General features: G+C 41.7%; 1 protein-coding gene across 2 annotated transcripts in view; it reads left to right on the top strand.

The window, feature by feature from the left end:
• Positions 1-2,344: 2,344 nt before the first annotated feature.
• Positions 2,345-23,620, top strand: part of DRD3 (dopamine receptor D3) — a gene marked incomplete at both ends in the record, with an annotated part of 41,387 nt that continues 20,111 nt past the window's right edge. The window contains 3 exons of one of the 2 annotated variants that reach the window (XM_084231479.1): positions 2,345-2,406; positions 8,766-9,068; positions 19,717-19,829. In XM_084231479.1, the coding sequence (XP_084087605.1) occupies positions 8,799-9,068; positions 19,717-19,829 (383 nt within the window). Of the gene's footprint in view, positions 2,407-8,765; positions 9,069-19,716; positions 19,830-23,620 lie in introns of those variants that run through there. The other variant, XM_084231480.1, reaches the window with a different exon arrangement.

Raw genomic sequence — 23,620 nt, 5'->3', positions numbered from 1 at the left:
GCATTATCAGGGCAGCATTTTCATCACATACAATATCTTCAAATGGCAATGAAAATAAACAAGACACTCAAAGGTGAAACCACAATGCTGAAAATGAGCAATTAAGGACCTGAACTCCTTAATATGTCTCAGTTTCATTCTGTTCACACATTCATATATATATATATATATATATATATATATCAACAACAGAGGTCCCAACCTTGATTTTACAAAATCTCTAACCCAAGCAACAATCCCCTGAACCAAGGGAATAATAGTGTGGGAGTTCATATTCAAGCTGGGTGATCCAGTCTTAGGGTTTGTTCTATATAGTTATACCACATAACAGTACATTTATGTCCTATAAAGCATGAGCCACCTTAGATATGGCATCTAATCTCTCTAAGCCCCTAAATTAGTCTGCAAGACTGACATAACAAAATGCCACAGAATAGGTGGCTTAAACAACATAAATTTATTTTCTGATAGTTCTGGATACTAAAAGTCCAAGATCAACATGTCAGCAGATTTTATTTCTCCTGAGACCTCTGTCCTTGGTTTGCAAGTGACCCTGTTCTTATTGTGTCCTCAGATGGATTTTTCTCTGCGATGTCTCCCTGGTGTCTCTTTCTCTTCTTGTAAAGACACCAGTCAGATTACAATAGAGCTCACCATTTCAACTTAATAGCCTCTTTAAAGATCTTATCTGCAAGTATAGTCACATATTGAGATTAGGCATTAATATGTTAATTTGAGGGGGATACAATTCAACCCAAAACAACCTTTGTTAAAAATAGGTATCATGAGGACTTATGTAAGAAGCCGACAAGAACATGAGTTAGAAAATGTTTCATAAATTATGTCACCATACAAATATTGTGTCATTGATATTATCATTTTTTTGCCATTGCAATTGTTATTCTCTGTAAGATATTGTCAGTCACCTGTGAAATCTAAATTTTCCACCTTTGGAAGATTTATAGAATGTGGTTAAGAAAATATGCTCCAGAATTAAAATGTCTACTATATGTGACTCCTGACCCAACTACTTATGTGTGGCCTTCAAAAAGTATTTTAACCTCTCTAAGTGCCAATTTCCCGACACGTAAATTAGGGATGGTAAAAACAGTGCAAACCTTATGAAACTGTTGAAAGAATTAAAATAGAGAATATACTAAAATGACTGGCTAATAGTACATGCTCAATAAACAATGGTTGTTATAAATAGTGGTATTTAGACCTTGTTGTCGTGGCCTCTTACTCAGCCAGCAGAGGTCTCCACCACAGCCAAACTAGGACTAGCTTCCCCAGGACAGGCAGTACTGCAGCTGTCCAGGCACATCTGCTGAAGGCAAGAAAGGAGTGAAAGAATTACCACCCTGTCTGAAGGAAGGAGAAGAAATCAAAAGCAAGAAAACAAGGAATAGTTAGGAGTCCATAGTAAAATGTTACAGGATCATGAATTAAGATTGTCTGATTTCTAGTGCTGCTTCAGAAACTGACCCTCACACAGTATTGCCTTTAGTCTGCTATAAATTTGAGTTCAGAAAAATTACTCACATATACTACAGAGGAGCAGGAAGAATGAACCCGCAAATGTTTTTGTAAAATTCTCTGAAAAAAATAAGTGCTGCTAAATAAACATTTAATATTTCTCATGGTTTTAAGTTTATTTCATTCTTATCACCAACTATACTCCATGCCTCAGTTTTGCTTCCACTGTAATATATTTCCTTTAACCTTCTTTTCCCAGACAGGCTTACACCTCCAAGTTCAATTATCTGTCAATTATGCCTTACATTGTACTGATTTGCATTAACTACTTGTGGTATCAATTTGTTGATCAGTTCCTTCTTCGGAACCAATCATTTTTACACCCACCAAAAGCTGGGAAGACAATTGAACCGAAGAAAAAGAGAGTTATTCAAGATTAAATGAAAGGATAGGAGAAAAGACGGTGGGAAACTGGGATTAAAAAGAGCACTAGGAGAAAAATACAAATGTACTGAAAAGCATAGCACGGAGCAGAGAGAAGCGCAGAGGGGAGACAGAACGAGGTAGATAACGGATCTTTCTTCTAACTACTCCACCTCTCTTTCAGCACCAAGGACAGAGCCTCTGAAGGGCTGACCCGAAGAACATTCAGTTTAGGGTCCCTCCCAAGCCCTCAAGAGAAAAAGGATGCATTCAAAAGCAGCTATGAAACGTGCAGTAAGGTCTAATAGGGAAGCTGAAAGAGCATCACACAAGTGATTTTACCTTAAAGGCAAAAATGGGTGGTTTTCTTTCTGTTCATTTCCACAGTTTCTGTGTCCTGAGAAAGGCAAACTTTGCTTGGCTTGAGCATGTTTGCTGTCAGTAAATGGCTGCAGGAGCTGAGGTGCTAAACTCCACAATCTCCAGAAATCAGAAGAAATTTTCAGGGTAAGTAATCTTTTTTTTTTCATTTCTAATTTAATGCATAGGCTTTTCCAGGAAGGTTATTTAATCAGTTTGGGGCTCTGTGGTTCTCTAAGAATATACATTAAAACTCTATACCACCTCTAATTTAAAAATATGAAACCTTGAAACTGGTTTCAATTTTTCCTTATTTTTTGGACAGTAGAAACCTGATATTTTTCTATTTTTTCCCCCACGATTAGATCTTCACGAGCTCTAGAAGCTATATCAGAACAGAATTAAAAGAGAAATAAAATGCTGTTTCTATTCCTGGGATTTGTATGAAGTTGATTGTATTCCTCTTAAGGGTTTTAGTTAATTGTGAGGGTCTGTTATTTTAAACTCCCCAATTCAACTCCCTTGTAATCCAGGGTTGAGCGTTTGGAGAGTTACTGTTTTTAATGGTCTATTTAAAGTCAGGCTGCTTCCAAGTCAGAATCCAATTATTCCCAACAGAGATATTCAGTACTTGAGATGATGATTGTGTATGTTTTCTTTAATAATGGCATATGATTTTGAGATTATTGTTGTTTAATTGAGGAACTTTCATTACTTACTACAGCTTATTGGGTCAATGGAAGTTGTTGCAGTTAGGCATTTGCTCCAGCTCATGCATTCAGTTCAATCAAATACTATCAAAATTCAAGCACATATAATAATGCAACAATGGCAAAGTGAAACTTGGATTCTGAACTCACTCTGCATGCCTGCTTGTACTTTATAAGTGAAAACCTTTGCTTATTGACACTAAAAGGATAGTAAGATGTCTGTCCTTGGATAAGAGTGAAGAACACTGCTAAACACAGCATTGGGATCTCTTGGAGTCAAACAGAAACAGATCCAATATGAGAAAGATTCTTATTCACTTATTTATTTATGGTTTTCAAGGGTTTGTATGGTTAGCATTTAACAGGGTTATTGAACAAGGAAAATATGTGAGAGTATCCAAATGAATGCCTGATACTAAAGCATCTATACAGAAAGCTGGCTATTATGGAATATGAATTAAAGCAAATACCAAATTGAGTTTATTCAATATCAAATTCAATTTCTATTGCACTGAAGCTTGTAATTAATTAATATTTGCTTACTGATTGATTGATCATTGAGTTCCCCATTTTATCTCAAATTAGAATAAGATGCTCAGTCTTTAGAGGTTGTGATAAAAAGTGAGGATGCTCTGCTGTACTATGGGGTTTAATTAGAAAAAAAGCCACATGACTTTAACTGCTGGATCTCAAAACCAGATAGGGTATTTCTCTGTACATTTGCCAATAATATAAATGTACCCAAATATAAATATGCTATGTATTTCAATACAGTTGAGAATCTTCATTAGAAAAATAAGCTAGACAGCAATTTGCAAGAATAAATTGCCATAGAAATGCTAAAGACTACCTCTAATAATAATGACAATGTAACTCCCACTGGTTCTATGTGCAGTGTGCACCTGCATTGACTTCACTGAGTTTGATCAGGTGATATGCACAAAATACTCTGAACAAGCAAGGCTTTAAAATTAGTTCACATTTTAGGTATATCTCCCTCACCCCAATTGGTTAAACACAGGAGCTCCTGAAACAGAGATCTTGGGTTGAACTAAGATCATTTACTGGTTTATGACCACAGCAAGACATTTAACCTTTACGTCACTTACTTTATTCATCTGCAAAAATGAAAATAATGTGAACATTTCATCAGGTTGTTGTAGGATTTAAGTCTGATAGTGCTCATGAATGTTAGCTATAATTAATATTTATTTAGGTGATATAGCAAGTCTGTATTGATGCTGAGAATGAGAAAAGTTCTAGAGACTAAATGTCAGGATGTAACTAAGTGAAAGTTAAAGACAGCAAAAGATAGGGATCTAAGATACAAGCAAAGATTTGGTCATGGAATCCTGCTGTCTGGTTATTTTTTTCTGGGTGTGGGAAAAACCATATATACCAGGAAATGACTCACACATCAATTTCCAGGTCCAGCATAGACCCACTAAATAAGTCATGAGTTTGATATTTTGCAGGACCCAGGATCAAAGCTGGGCTAACCATAATCCTTTACACACTGTGTAACCTTGAGAAAGCCACTGTGCTTCGATCTAAGTTTTTTAATCTACAAAAGAAAGACAGCACTATCTACCTGCAGGGACCAGTTTGTAAATGTTAAAATGAGATAACATATGTAAAATACCAGTGCCCAGAATACAATGGCAGTGACTATTGACTTCAGAAGAAGATGAGAATTCAACATGTTTTCTTTCTTGGTGTGTTTGTTCTTTGCTTAATTCAATATCCCTAAGGAAAGGGAACAATTAAAATCCTCTAAATCATAATTGGCATCTTCCTAACATACTCAATTGGAGCTTAGTATGGAACTAGGCACCCCACAAATATTCCAGGCAGACTGTAGCTCAAAACTTAAGACTGATTATTAGCAATCAGGACATATGTCCTAGCTGATGGTAATTGACCACTCTCTGTTCCTCAGTTTGAAAAAAAATACATTATTCTGGGGCCTCCCTGGTGGCGCAGCGGTTGAGCACTGGGTTGCGAGGCTGCCCGCAGCCTCTGCAGCGCTGGTTCGATCCCCGGCTGCTCCCCGGCCACCAGAGGAGGGTCCCGCATGGTGCGCAGACCTCTCCTGCCGCCCACTGCTCCCCTCAGCAGTGTGCTTCTGTCCTTCTGCCTGCTCTGCTCCCCGCTCTGGCTCTGGTGAATTCTCTCACCCTCCCGCGCTTCTGACTGTACCCAGTGCTTGTATAAATAAATAAATAAATAAATCTTCAAAAAAAAAAAAAAAATCTTGTTTAAAAAAAAAAATACATTATTCTGTCACTCAAAGAGATGCAAGAATACAGCACAGAGACCAAGAAAAATCAATACCTTTCAAGAAATTCAAAAGCTCATTAATAGTTATTTGTAGTGTTATAAGTCACAAATCTTAAAAGAGTAAAATCAGGGCCTCCGCGATGGTGCAGCGGTTGAGCACTGGGTTGCGAAGCTGCTGGCAGCCTCTGCAGCCCTGGTTTGATCCTGGCCGCCTGGCGAGGGTCCCACATGGTGCGCAGACCTCTCCTGCTGCGCCCGCTGCTCCCCTCAGCAGTGTACTTCGTCACTGTGCCTGTTCTACTCTCCACTCTGGCTCTGGTGAATTCTCTCACCCTCCCACGCCTCTGACTGTACCCAGTGCTTGCATAAATAAATAAATAAATAAATAAATCTTTAAAAAAAAAAAAAAGTAAAATCAGCCATCATCTAGCTCTTTTCTTCTTCACTCTCCCACCCCCATCCGCTCCTAGCTACCAACACTCTTGCTGAGGCCACCAGTGACCTCCTAATTCCCAAAGCCATTAGATACACTAAATTTGTAGATTTGACCCTTTCACCCACTCCCACTTTCCTTCAACAATAAAAGCTCAAGTGTTAATGTGTCAGACATTATGTTACAGTCATGATTCTCAGTGGGAAGAACAACTGTATCCCGCAAGGGACATCTGACAATGTCTGGAGATATTTCTGGCTGTTACAACCTATGGGGAGGGGAATGCTGATACCAGTGCGTAGATGTCAGGAGTGCTGATTAACATCCCATAATACATAGAACAACGCCCCCCCCACACACATACACATAATAAAGAATTATCCAGCCCAAGTTGTCAACAGTGCCATAACTTTACATGGATAAATTTATTTGATCTTCATAATAAGCTTATGGAGCGGGTATGATTATCCTCATGTTGCTGGTGAGAAAACCAGGCTATCATCCTAATTAATTAGAAAATGATTATTAAGTGTGTGAATTTTCAAGGTTCTCTGCTTCTTCCTACCTGAGACTAGTTTAGTATGTTAGTATTACTATCAGAGGGAGAAAGAAAGAAGAAAGTCCAGCCTAACTTTGTGTTATATAAGCAATGCTGGTTAAAAAAAAAAGAAGGGGGGGGGAATGTAAGGAAGGAGGAAGTTGAAATAATTAGCTGAGAGGTGAGGAGTCAGCTAACATCTCCCTCATTTTCTGCTTTTATCTCCCACACCCACAACCCATCAGGAGCTGTCTGGACAACTTTGGCTTACCCCCACCCGCTGCTAAAGAATGTAAGAGCAGAGACAGCACAATGGGAAAAAATACATCAGAAATCCATGCAATTTTGTTTCCAACATCAAGCTCAGAACTGATTTTCAGAATTGAGGATTTCCTTTATATAATTAGCCATTGACACTGAGCTGTACTATTTTTAGGTAGCTGTCAAACCTCAGCAGAGTAACAAGTCCAGTATTATGATAACAAATATCCCTAGGATGTATGCTTCCCTCACCTGACAGGTGAGAGAAGGCTAAGGCTTCATTAGCCAACTATCAACCCCAGGAAAAGTGACTTCTGGGCACTGCTTTTCGAGGTGGCCCTGCACAGAAGGAAAGGCATTCTGGGCCTGAGCCTGCCTCAAAGGTGGAATTATCCTCGCACAATCAGAAAGCATTGTATTTTCCCAAAAGCTCTTGGCAGCAGCACTGCTATCTCCAGGGTAGCGGCTGCCCTTCTCGGAATAATGAGAAAATTATAATTATTATCAAAAATTATTATTATGTTTTAAAATATATTGAGTGCATACAGTGTGCCAAGATAAAGAACAATTTTTTTAAACAATGCTCTGAATTCATTCCAAGTCGGTCACCAGTTAAAATCATTTGTTCATTTGAATACATTCACAGGCTGAAATATTTCAAAATGAGGTGCAAACTGACAGCCATGATTGGGTCAATCTCCTGTTTGACGGAGAACTGCATATTCAGGGACTGAGAGCAAATTCTGACCACCAAGCCAGCCTCTTCCTCTGCCAGGACTCAGAGCAGGAGTTCCCATGGAGGCCCATATACACCATGTGTAGCCATTTTGAAGTCATAACCAATAAACCACTGAATAAAATGTTTAATCTTCCTTGAAAAAATATACCTTTGTAACAGCCTGGAAGGCCAGGTTTGAACTTAGGATTCCTGGGTCTTTAATAAGAGTTCCATGCAAGGACTTCCCTGATGGCCTAGGGGTTAAGTCTCAGCGCTACCAGAGCAGTGGCCCTCCAAGGAGTCCGATCCCTGGCCAGGGAGCTACCCACATGGTGCAGCAGACCTCGCCTGTCTTGCCCGCTGCTCCCCTCAGCAGTGTATTTCAGTCAGTCCACCTGTTCTGCTCCCCACTCTGTCTTTGATAAGTCTTCTCACCCCACCTCCCACACCTCTGGCCTACACTCCAGTACTTGTATGCATAAATAAATCTTTTAAAAAATAAAAATAAAGCACAAATCAAGCCACAAGAGCCACTCTTACCCACATCTCTGGGTCATACTGTGGCTACAAGCCTTGTGTCTCTCCCAGCACATGGTTTAATGAACTGCCATCCTTGGTAACACAGGCGTTTCTATATTTTGTCTTCTATTCCCCCCAAAGTACACACAAACCTAGTTCTAAGCACCCAGAGTCTCTTTTGGGCTTTCCTTGACAGACTGTGTCACTGTGGCTCCAAAGTCTTTCCCATTCAAAGTTCGAAGTCCCTGCCTCACTGTTCCTGCTTACCCAACTCTGGCCACACTGTCTCCTACTGTCCCTTCCAAGTGGCAGCCCATCCTCCTTTGTACCTGCTGTTCCTTCTGGTTGGACCACCTCTCCCCCACACATCTGCACGATCACCCACCTCGTGTCCTCCAGGTCTTGACTCAGTTCTCCACTAAGACTACCTGACTACCCTAGTTAAAAATTGCATTCAGATGCCCTACCACACACATAATCCCCCCCCTCTTTGTCCCCCTTCTTTGATTTATTTTTCTCCAAAATTCATATCATTATCAAACATAGTGAGTCTTTCATTTATCTTGTTTATTATTATCTTCTCCTCTAATATGGAGCTTCATGAGGGCAGATATTTTCATCTCTTGTGTCAGTTGCTATATTTCCATGCTTACAACAGTTGTAGGAAGCATTCAGTGTTTATAGAAGCAAGAAATAAAAAATGAACTCAAGGGCCTCCCCGGTGGCACAGTGGGCTGAGCGCAGTACTGTGAAGCTGTTCCACAGCCTCTGCAGCACAAGTTCGATCCCCAGGCGGACAGGGAGCATCCCATATGGCGCGGCAGACCTCTCCTGACTTGCCCCTGCTGCCCTCAGCAGTGTATTTCATCAGTCTGCCTGTTCTGTTCCCCGCCCTGTCTCTGGTGAACCCTCTCACCCTTCCACGCATCTGGCCTGTACCCCAGCTCTTGTATGCATAAATAAATAAACCTTTTTAAAAAAATGAAATCAAGTAGTCAAGCTCCAAAGAGTCTGATTTTATTGATATTCCTTTCCTTCTCCTCCCAGGAAACCTCTAGGGTCACACCCTCCTTCTGGATAATGGCGCCTCTGAGCCAACTGAGTGGCCACATCAACTCCACCTGTGAGGCAGAGAATTCCACCAGCGTCAGCAGGGCCCGCCCACATGCCTACTACGCCCTCTCCTACTGTGTGCTCATTCTAGCAATCGTCTTCGGCAATGGCCTGGTGTGTGTGGCTGTGCTGCGGGAACGGGCCCTGCAGACTTCCACCAACTACCTGGTAGTGAGCCTGGCTGTGGCGGACCTACTAGTGGCCACCTTGGTGATGCCCTGGGTGGTATACCTGGAGGTGAGTGGCCCCCAAGCATTGACTATCCACACAGCCGTGTTTGTATTTATCTTCCCTGGCCTTCCCTGCCGTGATCTGGGGGTAGGAGAATGATGGGGAGCTTCTGATATTCTCCTTTCATGAGAGAACTGAAGCTCTGGTGGGCAGCCCCTTTGCAGCATTACCTGCTCACATCAGAAGCAGGGAGCTGGGGATGATTCTGTCCTCAGATCTCCAGCATCCAGAGACTCTTCCTAAAAATGTGTCAGGTTTACTGTCTGCCACTCATTTCTCAAAGACTTGAGGGGGTGGGAGAGGCAGTGCAGTGGGCATCTTCATTGGTTTCAATATATATGGGGGTCAGGGTGTGCGGGAGGGATGAGGCATGGGGAGAGGAATTAATTAAAACAAAAAAAGTATTTTTAATGAATGAGAGGAAAAAAGTAAGAATAATCTGCTACGAGATCAGACTTCTTTTAATGGTTCAATTGTCCTTGGACTCTACATCTTCCTCCTGCCTACCAGTTCTCCACACACTGCCACCGAAGGAACAGAGAAAACCTGCAAATTTATATTTTTGATGCCTCCATTAATAGTACAGAACCCTCACCAGTTAGATAATACAGCAGACCCTGGAGAATTCTTCCGGAGAGAAACAGTTCTTCAATTTGAAAGTATTTTCATTTGGAAGCACAAAACAGAGTCAGAGGTGATCAAGACAAAATATCCATTTGCTAACAAAGAAATCAGGGTGTCTACACCTGTTCAAGAAACAGATATTCTTATCAGGAAAACATGCAATTACTAAAGAGTTTTTTAAAATACCGTAATATGCTATTAATATTTCTCCTCTGCACAGTGTAGCATTCTAAAGCGGTATCCAATGAGAGATCAAAATGATGCTGTGATTAAGAGAAATTAAAATTCCTCAAATTAATATCTCAGTTAATATTAATAGTGAAGGTGACAGTTAATTAAATGTGACATATCACAGGAGAGCAAAAACCTGGAACATCGACTGCCTAGGCTAGTATCCATATTAAGAATGGCTGAATACTAAAATTAGATTTATGATCTCAACAGGAAGACATTAAGGAATCAAGAAAAATAGGAAAGAAAGGGAAAATAAGAAAACTAGAATGGGAAAGATTTAAAGGCTAAATGAGTACAGGGAGGGAATGTAGATGTATGTGTTTATATTCTTCCCAGTTAGGAGAATGCTGATGACAAAGGATCTTATAATTATCTTGACTTCCTATCAACACAACCAGGCTGACACCTCCTTGAAGTAAGACTATGTCTTTATTCTTTTTCTTCCTGTAATCCATACACACCATCTGGCACATAATATGTGCTAAATAAATATTTGCTATATGAAGCCTTAAATGAATCTGTTCTGCAATGTATGTATCAGATGGGCAATTTCTGCTTATACTCTCTGCAGCTATATCTATTGTTACAAAAAAAATATTTAACTTTTTTACATCCAATCATAATGAGACCGAAAAGGAGTTAGAAGCATATGATATTTCTGTTTAAGAGTAAGGTCACGGTTAGGTGCTGCAAACAACCGTGGCTTAGTCAATGATACATATCACCTTGCTGCTCCCCCCCACCCCAAGTATTTCTGTCCAACCCTATATGTTACAAGTATTCTTATTTTTTTTAAGATTTATTTATTTTTATACAAGAACTGGGGTACAGGTCAGAGGCACAGGAGGATGAGAGGATTTACTAGAGACAGAGAGGGGAGCAGAATAGGCAGACGGACCGAAAGCACTGCTGGGGGAGCAGCGGGCGAGATAGGAAAGGTCTGCCGCGCCATGTGGGAATCTCCCTGGCTGGCCAGGACTGGAACCCACACTGCAGAGGCTGTGGACAGCTTCACAGCTCTGTGCTCAGCTGTTGCGCCACTGGCGAGGCCCCTACAAGTATTCTTATTTAAGTCTTCCAGAATGTTGAATATCAGAAAGAAATCAGGAAGAGGAACTTCATTCTAATAAGCATTTCAATTCTCTCTGAAAAGAAGCTAGGTTTTCGGTACCTGTAATAAAGTCATTCAGGGCACTCTTTGGCTGTCCATTTGTGATTATTTCCAGGACTCTGGTTGGACCACATTGGAAAACCTCTATAAATACTGGTACAGGAGATGGACTTTGTGACATATCCATGCTAGAGACCCCATCCTAGTCACACCTGCCAATATAAATGATGTGCTCATTCTACTGCTGAGCCTGCAGAGAGCCAGCAGGAAATCTTGTACAAGACCTTTGTGGACTCTGGAGGTTGGCTTTATTGGTTTTCTCCCAGGAGAACTCCACTGGAGCTCTTGGTTTTCCCTCATAAAAGCCACTATGCCCTCTATCCAACAGGTTATTTGGTATAGGTGTATAGCAATCAAGAACATGGTCAAATAAGTCTGCAATCATATAAAAAAAAATCAGGGGGAGAAGAGACATCTCTCCACTGGCAAATGGAATGTTGTTTTTTTTTTTGCTTTGTTTTGTTTTGGTCAAACCTGCTTGCTACAAGTTTCTAATCAATGCAACTTAATATCTCTGCCTCACTTTCTCCAAAGTCCACAAGGATCTATTGCAATAAATAACCAGCTATGATATTAGAAGGGTCTAGTCTTAAGTATCAAGCCTCTCTACCTAATACCAGCCTATTTTTATCTTAGTATTAAATGCCTGCTGCTTTTTGTGGACTTCCTAAGTAATTGAGATACTTTAATGAAAGAAAAGAGCAACTTCAACGCTAAGGAAACCATGAACACATAGATCCATGTGTCTCAGAAAAGAGTAGTGTTACTCTCACTCACTTGCCCTACTGATGGTGCAGTTTGAGTAGCTAATCTATTAATTACATGATTTTTTAAAAAAAGATTTATTTATGCATATAAGAACTGGGGTGTAGGCCAGAGGTGGGGGTGGTGGTGAGAGGATTCATCAAAGACAGAGTGGGGAACAGAACAGGTGGATTGACTGAAATACACTGCTGAAGGGAGCAGGGGCAAGTCAGGAGAGGTCTGCTGCACTATGTGTGTAGCTCCCTGGCAAGGGATCGAACTTGTGCTGAAGTGGTTGTGGGAAGCTTCATAGTGCTGCATCTTAATCTCTTGCACCACCAGGGAGACCCCTATTAATTACATGATTATACCTAATATAGCTTCCTTGGAAAGCAGAAAGGGTTCAGTGTTGACCACCAAGCTGCTCTAGGTTTCAGGGCCTGCAGAATAGAACATATGTGAGAATAGCACTATGTGGAGGCCAAATAAGCTGCCAAATTCTCAGTGTCCCATGCTGTGACTGAGTATGTCTATCTTCTTTGAAGGGAATGTTGGCTCGTATTGACTGACACTTTCCTTTGAGGGAAAAGTGACTCATTTTGTGAGGTGCTTGTATGTATGAGCTAGGAATATTGTGCCTATAAATTTTGGAAAATTTGACTATGACTTAAGTAAATGGGAGTTATTTTTCTCATATAGCCAAAACAATGAAGGAAGGTGATTGTTAGTGTTGGTTCAGCTGCCCTGTGGTGTCATCAAGCACCAGACTCTCCAACCTTCTCTTTACCTCCGTGGCAAGCTGGCTTACTTCCTCCTGCTGCTCATAAGATGGCTGGCAGCCAGCCTCATGGCTGTAGTCAAGACTAGCATGAGTGGGGAGAGCAGACAATGGGGGGAGTGACTTGGATCAACTCTAAGGGATTTCACTTACATCTAATTGGTCATCACTGGATCATAGAGTCACCTTTAACTACAAAGGAGGATGAAAAAGAAAATGTGGGTTTATTAAAAGAGAAGATAAGCAGGTGAGGTAGGCAATAAAATGTCACGTAACAGCATGTTTCTGCTGGAATTTACTGGCATGAATGTCATTCCAAAACAGGGTCAGATCATGAAAAAGAATCAGCACTGGGAGTCAAAAGACACCAAAATAAGTGGATAAAATGAAGGTGACAACTACACTTTCCTTACATTCTAAGGTTGGTGTTAGGCTCACCTGTCATCAACTGAGAGAATGCTTTGATATGTTAAAAACTGTGAAATATAAAAACCTCAGTTAAGATACTTTTAGTTATAAGTAAAAGAAAAGATAAACGGAAAGCATTGGCTCTCATACCAAGAACTTAAAAAGGCCTGTGGTGGGTTGCACTGCAGGCACAGTTGAAATAAGCTCCAGCTCCACTTTTCCACATCCTCTCAGCTGTTTTTTTTCTGTCTACTGTCTTTATCCAACAGCTAAGGGCAAGCTATAGGCCCCACCTGTACACAGTAAGAGAGAAAAATCTGTGTCCCAGAATTTCTGGTGGAAATGTAAAGATGTGCTTTGATCAGACTGGCAAGTGATACAAGATTTTCTCTGAACTACTCACTTGATAAAAGAGTTACTTTAGTACAGCCCTAGTGTTCCTTCTAGTAACCGTTGGGAACCTCATGGGCTCCCCAGTGGAATCCTAGGACTATTGGGAAGAAACAAGAGGACAATAAGCAAGCGTGCACTCCAGAGGTTTTCACTGATAATGGGTTGATCACTCAGCTCACAGGAGCCTGGACTTAGGCAGCATATAAAGGTGGGCTAGTGGGGCCATTCATTGACCTGCTTTCCTTTTCTCTCCTTGGGCCTAAGTAGACAAGCTAGAATAAAAAAGCATGCAGGCGACTGCTCAGGAGGTCATGCTACCAGAGACCCTGGTCTGGCTGTCACTTGAAGTTAGTTAGCAGTATTTTCTGGAAAATTCTTTTCTATGTCCTACCAAATAGTTCTGTCTCAGATTCCCTCTCAAGTTTTAATTTCCTGTTTTAGAAGCTGCAGTCTGTTTGGCGCTCCCTCGCTAAGCACAAACATCCCGTTTTGTTCCACTTGGTTAAGCATCTTTTGTGATGTTTGATGCACTTATATCAGAGCTGAAAGGCAGCAGAACAACCAGGAGAGCATTTGGAATACAAACTCAGATTACCTGGGTCCCAGTGCAGGTAGGAGCAAAGAGGTTTAAGTCCTGGAGAGAGCAAAAGGGAGTACAGTGGGTTCCAGCAGGGAAACACCACAGAGTCATCAAGGTCAGACAGTGCCAACAGGAAAGAATACTGTTTTGTTACATTATTAAAAATAAAATGTTGTTTTTTAAAGGAGAGTATTACCATAGTTCAAAAACTCCCAGATGAAAGCAATTTAAGACCTTCCCAGTGGAAAATAAAAACATGAGAGTCTCACAATCTCTTCACTAAAGTCTGAATTTGCATAAAAGCCATAGATTTTCAAGCTGGGGGGACAGGGAGATTGTTTCTGCTGTCATTTCTAAAGTGTGATCCAACCACAAAAAAATTCCTGACCGCATCTTACTGAAAGGAGTTCTCTGGGGATGAGACTCAGAGTCCTCATTTTTAATGCCACATTCTTTTACATATGGCTCTCCTGTTATCCCAACACCATTTATTGAAAAGACGCTCCTTAGTAGATGTTTTCTAAAAATGGAAAGAAATATGAAGGAATATGGTGCCTTGGTGGTGGGTGTGGTGCAGTAAGATCTATCTAAAGGGGGTGATCCTATACCTCTAAATCATATACAATGATTATAAACCAATGTTACCTCAAAAAAAATTAAAGACTATTGAGACCAATAGCTCTACCATCTCAGCCCTACCAAATTTAAATTTTCAGGAGTGCTTCTAGAAGTCTATAGTAACGGTAACCAAGCCTTGCAGCACCAATCCCACTGCCACCCCTGGGAACTGGTATAGCCAGATAGAAACTGACATTTACTTAGGAGTCACTAATGTGTAAAACTCCCACTTCACAGATAGGGAAATTGGGATTCTGAGAAGTGAAAAACTCTTTGTTATCCTCTCTTGTCCCACAGAAATTCCCTCCTGAAGAAAAATGTTTCCAAATGTGACAAGCAGAAATGAAGTGATGAGGTTAATTTGAGTAGAAATTCCATCTTTGCCCCTTGGATATTTCCCACAAAACTGAAAATACAATACTCAGAACAAGGGTTCCTAATGTGGGCAGTACATCAACATGGATGTAAATAAAATCTTTGTTCTTATGAAGCTGAAATTAGCACCTCCTTATAAATGTAGGCATCAACCCACAGCAGAAATCCTTAGTGTCACCAGTGGAAATGACAGCCATTTATTTTTTCAAATTGCGTTATAGTTGTTGCAGATCTCTTGAAACACCATTTACACTTACTCATCCATACCTTGAAATTACAGGAATTCTGAATCTGCCACTAGGTCTTGTTATTTAATGCATTATTTAAAAAACACATATATTTAAAATGCTTTAGTAACTATATTTCAACATAATTGGCATCCTCTGTGGTCCATTGTCTTTTATTGTGTGTACTTAAAAACATTCTTCTAAGAAGGAGGCAAAGGGTCTCCATGGAGTAAGGAATGTTTAAGGAGTCCTGCTTAAGGGATGACCATTTCTGAAGATAAGGTCATGTGCCCCCAGCACCACCCCTCAGCCCACCCTTTAGCACACCTACCCCACAGTAAGAATCATTGATGGGACTTCTAATTCTTGGTGGGGCCTGAGAATCACTTTGTTTAAAAAGAGCCTCTGGGGATTTGGGAAATACTGCTTACAATCACTAAATTTGAGAAATGCTGCCTTAGGCTGTGTCTGTTGGAAATCAATAGCAAACTTCAGTACCTGAAGACACTTTCTGGCTCACTCCCACCTTTCTGTATTGCCAAAGGGAGTTAGTTGTATTCATTAGCAAGTGGGAGTAATACCACCTGGCTGCTGTATAATTCTAAAGCGAGTTATTCATTAAAATTTAGGAGAAAGGTAGAATCATGTCTCTAAAGAGCCTCAAGTCAATCAGAGATTTTTGGCTGTTTTTCTGCTTTCATTTCAAAAATCACTTTACCTTTTATGTTATCCCAATACTTTGTACTTATGTCACTGTCAGACCTTATCTCATTGCTTCATAGTTATTTTCTTAGATTCTGTCTCCTGGGCCCTCAATTCACCCACAGCCATTCACACAGTTCTCCCCCTTACATGCACACACTATATTCTGAGGTCTGGGGACAAAAACAGGTTTTAATTTATTTTGTTACACCCACCGAAGCAAAGTATCAGGCCTATAATAGGCACTCAGTAAATAGTGGATATTTGGATGGATGGACACATGCCAACTCCTCTTCCTCCTATGATAGTAGAATGGAGTTAAATTATATACCTCCTCAGTGCCAAGTGTCAAAGTGCAGACCTTTGAGAGGCAAACCAGAGTAATGATTAACATTAAGCATTTAAATTTCCAGCCCTTTTTACTATGTGTCTGTAGGCAAATTACTTAACCCCTCCATTCCCCTTTCTTTATCTACACGTGGATATGTGTACCTCATTGATATATTAGAATGTTTACCACATTGGGTTGCTAGGAGACAATGTTTGAGTTACTTAGCACATTCTTGGCCATTCCTGTTCTTCATTGATCGCTTACTATTATTTGTTGGTGTGGAGGACTCCAGTACAAAAACATTATTTTCCATTACACATGCCACCAATTAGAGGCTCTTTTTAATGAGTCAGCTCTAGGGGAGGCTAAGTGATGGCACCTTAGTGGGGATTACTTTAATCAGCTAAACAGATTGTTTTCTTCTTCACACTTAGCTGAGATCAAGGCGAGCAGGAGAATTTTGGTGGCAGAATGAAAGGCAGGAAAGGAAGGTTGCCAGAATGGGGTGGCACCGTGGGGGCCCGGGAGCCAGAGCACAGCTTGGAGGTTTTGGACCTTAGGGTCTCTAGAAACCAGATGCCAAAGGTAGCTGCCAGGTGTATATTTTCACTAGGCTTCAAAGTCAGCAGCCTCCACTGTCTTTTGCACTGTTTTCTGCAATCCTGGGATATCAGCAATCAGGTGGAGGGCGTAGCATTCCCCAGCAGAGAGGCACTGCAGGTTGTCACAGCAGAGAGACACTGCTTGATGAGCACGTTTTCTCCTTTAGCTTTACGTCCACCCACTTCCATCTCTCCAACAGCTGTCCCCTCCTGGCTTGATACAGGAGGGTGTGTAACAACCTACATCCTGATGCCCTGACTCTCTAGCCATCCACCATAGGCAAGGTGCTGAACCTCTCTAAACTTGGCCTCTTCTCTGCCATGAAGATAACAATAGTCCTCTCTCACAGGATTACAATTGGCAATAAAGGTTATGTAGGTAAAGTGCTTTGTAGAATGCCAGGCACTTAGTAAGCATTCAATAAGTGTTAATTAATAGTATTAATATAGATTATGTCAGAGGCCACTCATTCTTCCATAATATATTTGCGTGCCAGCCACTGCTCAGAGCCAAGGGATCAGCAGCAAACAGCTAAAGTCCCTGCTCCTATGGAGTTGATTAACTAACAATCATTTAATCTCCTACCAAGTGAGTGTATAATTTGTTCTCAATAAAGCTTTAAAAGCATATACAGTTAAAAAAAAAAAAAAGTTCAGTTTTCAGACTCTGAAGTTTCAACTTATAAAAATTCCTGGAATGGGTCATATGAATAGGTGACTCAGGTAGAGTAAGTTCTTAATAAATGTTAGATGCATTAACAATATTAGGATCTCATGATCTCTAGTTATTTTATTTAAGAATGCCTTACTTTATTTTATTTAAGAATGCCTTACTCTAAAAGTTGTTCAAGGACAAGGCCTGAGGTACAATTTTAAGACCTTTGAAAACCCTAAACACACCCTCCTTCTAAGAACTGTTAGGAGCTTCATAAGCACTGGCTTTATGAATGAATGAGTGAGTGAATGAATGAACAAGTAAACAGTCAGCAAGCACAGAAGTCTCCTATTTTTCTAACTATCCTTTCTCACCTCCATTTCCACCCACCCAACATACATACACAAACAGGCATTCACAATTGTTTTAAAAAGTGTTTTTCCTCCAATTTAAGAAATAAATTGCATAGTAGAAGTGTTAAAATGAGAATTAGCATACAAAATTCAACTTTTGCAAGAAGCTTTTACAGTGGCCTATGTACTGAGTGAAATGTCTTTTATTCTCCAGGCTCCCTTAAATCATTGCATTATAATTATACACTCCCTTTCAAAAAATGTTTCTTGGATTTCCTGTAAATTCATATTAAGCCATCACTTATATAGAGCTAAATGGTTAAACTAAAAGAAAGAAAGTAGATCCACAACAAAATGAGCGAAAGTGATGACTTCATCTCTAGCTTGAGCTTTTCAATCGTTGCTTCCCACCAGAAAGCTCTAGTCAGAGTTTTTTTGAATAGAGTCTGGAGATGACCAAATATAAGGACAAAACCAGATGCAGAAAAGGAAATAAATCCAAAGGGAGAGAAGTTCTTCGGAAGGAGAAAGGGAGAGAGCCACTCCAAACCTTGCTTTAATCTCATTAAACAAGAGCCAGCAGGAAAAAGACCTGGTCCTCTCGCCAGATTCTTGGATGAGAAAATGAGAGAGAGGAGCAATACATCCTTAAGCCCCATCGTGTGGACAGTGTCTGTTTTCCCTTGGAAGCTGCTTCAGAGGCCACTGTACCTACCTTTCACCCTCTCATCCTCTTTACTCGCCATTGGGCCTGCTGAGCAGGGTGCTCATGAACACCACCGCCATGAACATCACTTGGCCTCACAGGGCCTCACAGGCTTCTCCCTGAGAACCCGCTCCTGAGGAATGGGTCCCCCACAAACAGTGAGCTGGCAGATGCCCAAAAGCCTCCCGACCGAAGAACAGGTGTGTGGACATCTTTCTAGTCCAATTAGGTTGTATAAACATTTCATAAATAAACTAGAAAGGTACTAAGATAAAGTAAAAATTACTTAAATCCCTTACTTTTTATATGTGTTACTTGGAGGAAGTTATGGAGCTTGGAACACACACTTAAATGTGTGAGGCCAGGAGCATCCTCACTTACCCTGTGGGCACTAGAGAGGACCTGCACCCCTTTCTGATGCCTGACCCAACCCTCTCTCCCCACCTCTTGGTGACTGGGACTCCCATGTCAAAAGTTGGTGCATTGGCACAGACTTATTTTAATGGGTTCTTGTAGATATTGTTCCAGGAGTTTTCCAAGCTTTGAAACCAGAAACCAGATAGATTTTCATTTCTGAGGTAAGTTTTACGAAAAATGTGTCCCCAGCTTATTTCCTGGGGGCACGCTGGGCTCTCCACTGGGTGGAGGGCTTCAAGAGGCAGTGCTGGCACTACGCATGCATCTGGTGGTCACCCAAGCTCTTTCACTGCCAGCCATACATGTGTGGGCACATCACTTACCCACAACGAGCTAGACTTGCCTCCCAAACTTCAAGTAGATCAGTGATTCTCAAATCTTGGTGGGACGGGGGTGTTTATTTGAAAATGGAGATTCATGGGCTCCAGATCCAGAGATTCTGACTCTGTCTCCCATGAATGTCCCACAGGGGACAGAACTTTAAGAAACACTGGACTAACTGCTGTGGTAGATCCCTCTCAGCACTAATGTTTTAACATTCTGTGAATGTGTCCTTTCTTATGAACCATATGGGCAGCCTGTTGCTCTCTTTAGGTCTGCCTGCTCTTGGTAACATGGATGCACCTACCAGGAGGGAGGGCAGCGTCTGGATGGGACAAGGGAAGTAGGGAAGGTGGCAGGGTTGATTGGGTCCCTTAGCTGCAGAAATACTGACACCCTCGTCTCTGATGCCCAGGTGACAGGAGGAGTCTGGAACTTCAGCCGCGCTTGCTGCGATGTGTTCGTCACCATGGACGTTATGATGTGTACAGCCAGCATCCTGAACCTCTGTGCTATCAGCATCGACAGGTAGGGCCCAGCTCCCCCTTCCAGACTTAGGAGAGAGACCCAGACCTGGTGATGAGGGAAGCGGGCCCTCCACCGCCACCCCACCAGCTGCTCTTGCCACAGGCTTTGGGTTTGAAGGCACCAGGGTCACTGCCAAGTAGCACTTCCCATTGGGACACTTTCTTTCCTCTCATTTTCTTTTAAACTGTAGTTTGTGAGTGAGGAAGAAAGCCTTGGAACAGGAGAGAAATAACTACCCTATAACCTGCCCTAGACCTTCCTTCCCACCAGATACCTAAAGAAGATTCTGGTTTTGTTTTTCTCTCATCCTCTTGGGAGGTGGAGGGAGGAAATGTTATTCCTCTTTGGGAGAAAAAGGGAGGCAAGGACTAGGTGACAGGTGAGCTGACATGGGTGGAAAGGGTATCTTCTGGTTATTATTTTGTTTTTGGTGGAGGGAGAGAAGGAAGGGGAGAGAGAGAGCAAAGCATGTGAGTATTTGTGAGGGAGGAGAGAAGTGGATGTGAGAGAGGCCATTTTACAAAGTATAATGTCATGTATTTATTTATTCCTTCATAGAGTTTAAGATAAACAAGCAAAGAATGTTTCTTAAATTGCTTTTTGTTTGCTGAGGTGGAGCTCTGTGATCTTTTTCACTCTACTCTGCATGGGCCACCTGTACCATCACTTCTACCCCTAAGAGAGCACTCTAGGGCCACTCTGTTACCCCTCACTTTTTGTTCCCTCTCCTCTTTCACCTGTCTGAGCCTTAGATTTGCGATGGCTCCCAGGGACAGGACTAGACGCCCCCACGCACCCTGAGAAACCGAGTGTGTCCAGCCTGTGGTCTCTGTTGCTGGTCAAGAGCCCTCAACCTTCCTTTCCAGAGTCCTCGCCCTCCTTTCTCCCCTTCTGCCTCTTCTCTTTCTACATTTCATCAGTATTATCATCCATCCACTCCATAGCCCTAATATGTCACCCCAAATAAGATCTACCATTTACGGAGAATTTACCACATTATCCTAAGGTTTTGACATGCCTTCATCCACTTTATCTTCACAATAGCACTTAGGTCTATTATTATCTTCATTTCCAGCTTCTTAGAGCAATTAAAGAATTTACTCAAAGTCACACAGCTACTGTGGGACACTGTCAGGATTTGGACTCATGTTTATCTGACTCCTACTTAATAATCTTGGGTTTTGTACTAAGCGGCCTCAAATCTTTTTGTTTTTAAAGATTTATTTTATTTATTTATGCATACAAGAACTGGGGTATAGGCCAGAGGTGCGGAGGAGTGGGGGTGAGAGGCTTCACCAGAGACAGGGTGAGGAGTAGGGAGCAAAAGAGGCAGATCTACTGAAATACACTGCTGAAGGGAGCAATGGGCAAGACAGGAGAAGTCTGCTGTGCCATGTGGTCAGTTCCCTGGCTGGGGATTAAACTCACCCTGAAGTGGCTGGCGATAACTTGATAGTACTGAGACTTTAACCCCTGCACTTCCAGGGAGGCCCAGTGGCCTCAAACCTTCAGCTTCTCCATTCCCCTGAGTTCCAGACCACATCACTGCCTGGATATCCCCTTGTCTTAAGCAAGGCAAAATGTTAAAAAAAAAAAACAAACCATCAAACTGTCAAAGCACCAAACCATTTGAACCCAGTGAGCTCTTAATGGCACTGTGATTTTCCCAGGAATCGCAGGATTGTGGCTGACTGCTCCCTCTTCCCCATGTCCCACATCTAAGCAGTCAATGCGTAGAGGCTCTATTTTTGGAACCTTTCCCCCAAATTGTGTCTACTTTCCTTTCTTTACTCCACCTACTTATTTTAAGCTCCTATGACCTCTCAACTGGACTTTTGCTCTGATTTCCTAACCAGCCCTCCCCCACCACTCTCAGATCACGCTAAAATCAACCCCAAACCTGCTCAGAACCTTTCTGTGTCTCCTTGGCCTGCGGAAAAAAATTTAAACCTACCTTCACAGTCTAGGAATCAAAGTGTTCCCCAGGAGGGTCTTAATGTACCTTTGCAATCTCATTGCTTCCCCCTCGCATGCTCTAAGGTCTATCCCACCTGCCGCCTTCTCTATGACACACTTCCAAATCTCTACAGCTTGATCCAGTCACCCCTAAACTCCCATAGTGCTCTCTTGGGAACTCTGTTGTGGCACCTCTAGTCTGTCTTTTGCTAGAGATCCTAACACAGGAACCTCCTTACTTCTTCACATTTAAAAATTCACATGGCCCAGCTTTGCCCTCTCTATCAGGAACCTCAAACTTCCTTTTATGTGCTGAAATAGGAATTTTGAACAATAACCAAAGATGGGACATGAAAACCCTATCCTGTAGTGTCACTGTGAGCCAACCAGTCAAGTGGATGTTCTTTTGACTTCCATCACTTCACTATCTGGCTGAGAAGGAAATGAAAGAAAGTGTCATGACGCTGGAACGAATATCACTTTATATATGTTTAAAAATAAAGAGATATGGTTGCATAACTCTGTAAATATACCAAAAAATATTGAATTGTATATTTAAAATGGATAAATTTTGTGGTACGTGAATTACATTTTGATAAAGCTGTCAAAAAGTGAAGGGGATTTTATATTTTTAGCTTTCTGGGAACAGAACTCCTCTTAGAAAATCTAAGTCTTTTATGTGATTTCTGGACCTTTAGCCCATGTTTTCAGGAACATACATCACATTTACAAGAGCAATGAACTACATCTGGTTTTGCTGTGCTATCACCTCCACTACCCCAAACCTTTGTACTAGTCCTAGCTCCTATCACCAATGGCTCTCCCTACTGTGTCTATCATAGAGCTTGGAAGAAAAAATATTAAACTGAATTCAGTGCTCCCTGCCTGAGAGTAGCTACTGTTTATATCACAAATATTCACCGTCAGAAAGAACTTGAGGGAACAGGAGGTCAGCCTTGGGAGGAGGCAGGTAAGACTTGCATAAAGAATCTCAGAGAAGCTCCAGGACAGCTTCCTCCAGGCCTCGTGTCCCCACCCTCCTCTCTGCTCTCTAGTGAGTGTGCCCATACACGCCGCCCACATGCATGCAGACACAGGGGGTGGAGGGAGGCTGACGCTGTGCAGATTGTGCCCAGCACAAGGATGTGGGAATCAGCCAGTGATTCATAGCCCCTTGAGCTGGCCATGAGAGGATGCTTTTTTTGCAACTCACCAGCCAGGAGAGGGTCCCCTTTTCCAATTTGCACAAGAGCATCATTTTGCTGGCAAGTAGCCATGCTTAACTCACACGTCTATTTGCACATCTTCAGACACAAATGACAAGTATATACCTTAAATGGAACTAATATCATTCCATGTAGGAGAACTCCAGAAGGCATAGCGCTCACCTGTCTGAAAACCAGAGGGGAAAGCCGTGCCTTAGACCCCCATGGAGAAGGAAGCTCTCTTCTTGGCTTGTATTTCTGTATGAACCAATTCTCAACAAGCCTCAAAATGGAGCCTCCTCCCTATTCTAGGAAAGAAAATAGGCCTTGGAAAAGCTGTCTCCATTATCCTTCACAGCAGTTTGCAGTACACAGCATTAAATTCTGTTCATGGGATGCCAAATCGCTGGTCAGTTCATTAAAAATGCAGTTATTCATGCAGACCTTTGGTCTTCACACAATGCTAGTCACCAGTCTGACAAACTTGACCAAATGGATTCAGCATTTTTTGGTCATGAAGCCCTGGTCTCTAATAACAGGGTAGTAAGAGATAGGAAAGAAAAAGAAATGATAAAAGGGTTTTTGAAAGCAAGTAATACTATTGTTATTAGATTCTTAGGCATAGCGCTC

Source organism: Talpa europaea (assembly GCF_964194135.1).
Source record: "Talpa europaea genome assembly, chromosome: 4".
NCBI classification, from domain to species: domain Eukaryota; kingdom Metazoa; phylum Chordata; class Mammalia; order Eulipotyphla; family Talpidae; genus Talpa; species Talpa europaea.
The sequence above is the reverse complement of the archived record's forward strand: the minus strand, read 5'-3'. Positions and strand labels throughout refer to the sequence as shown.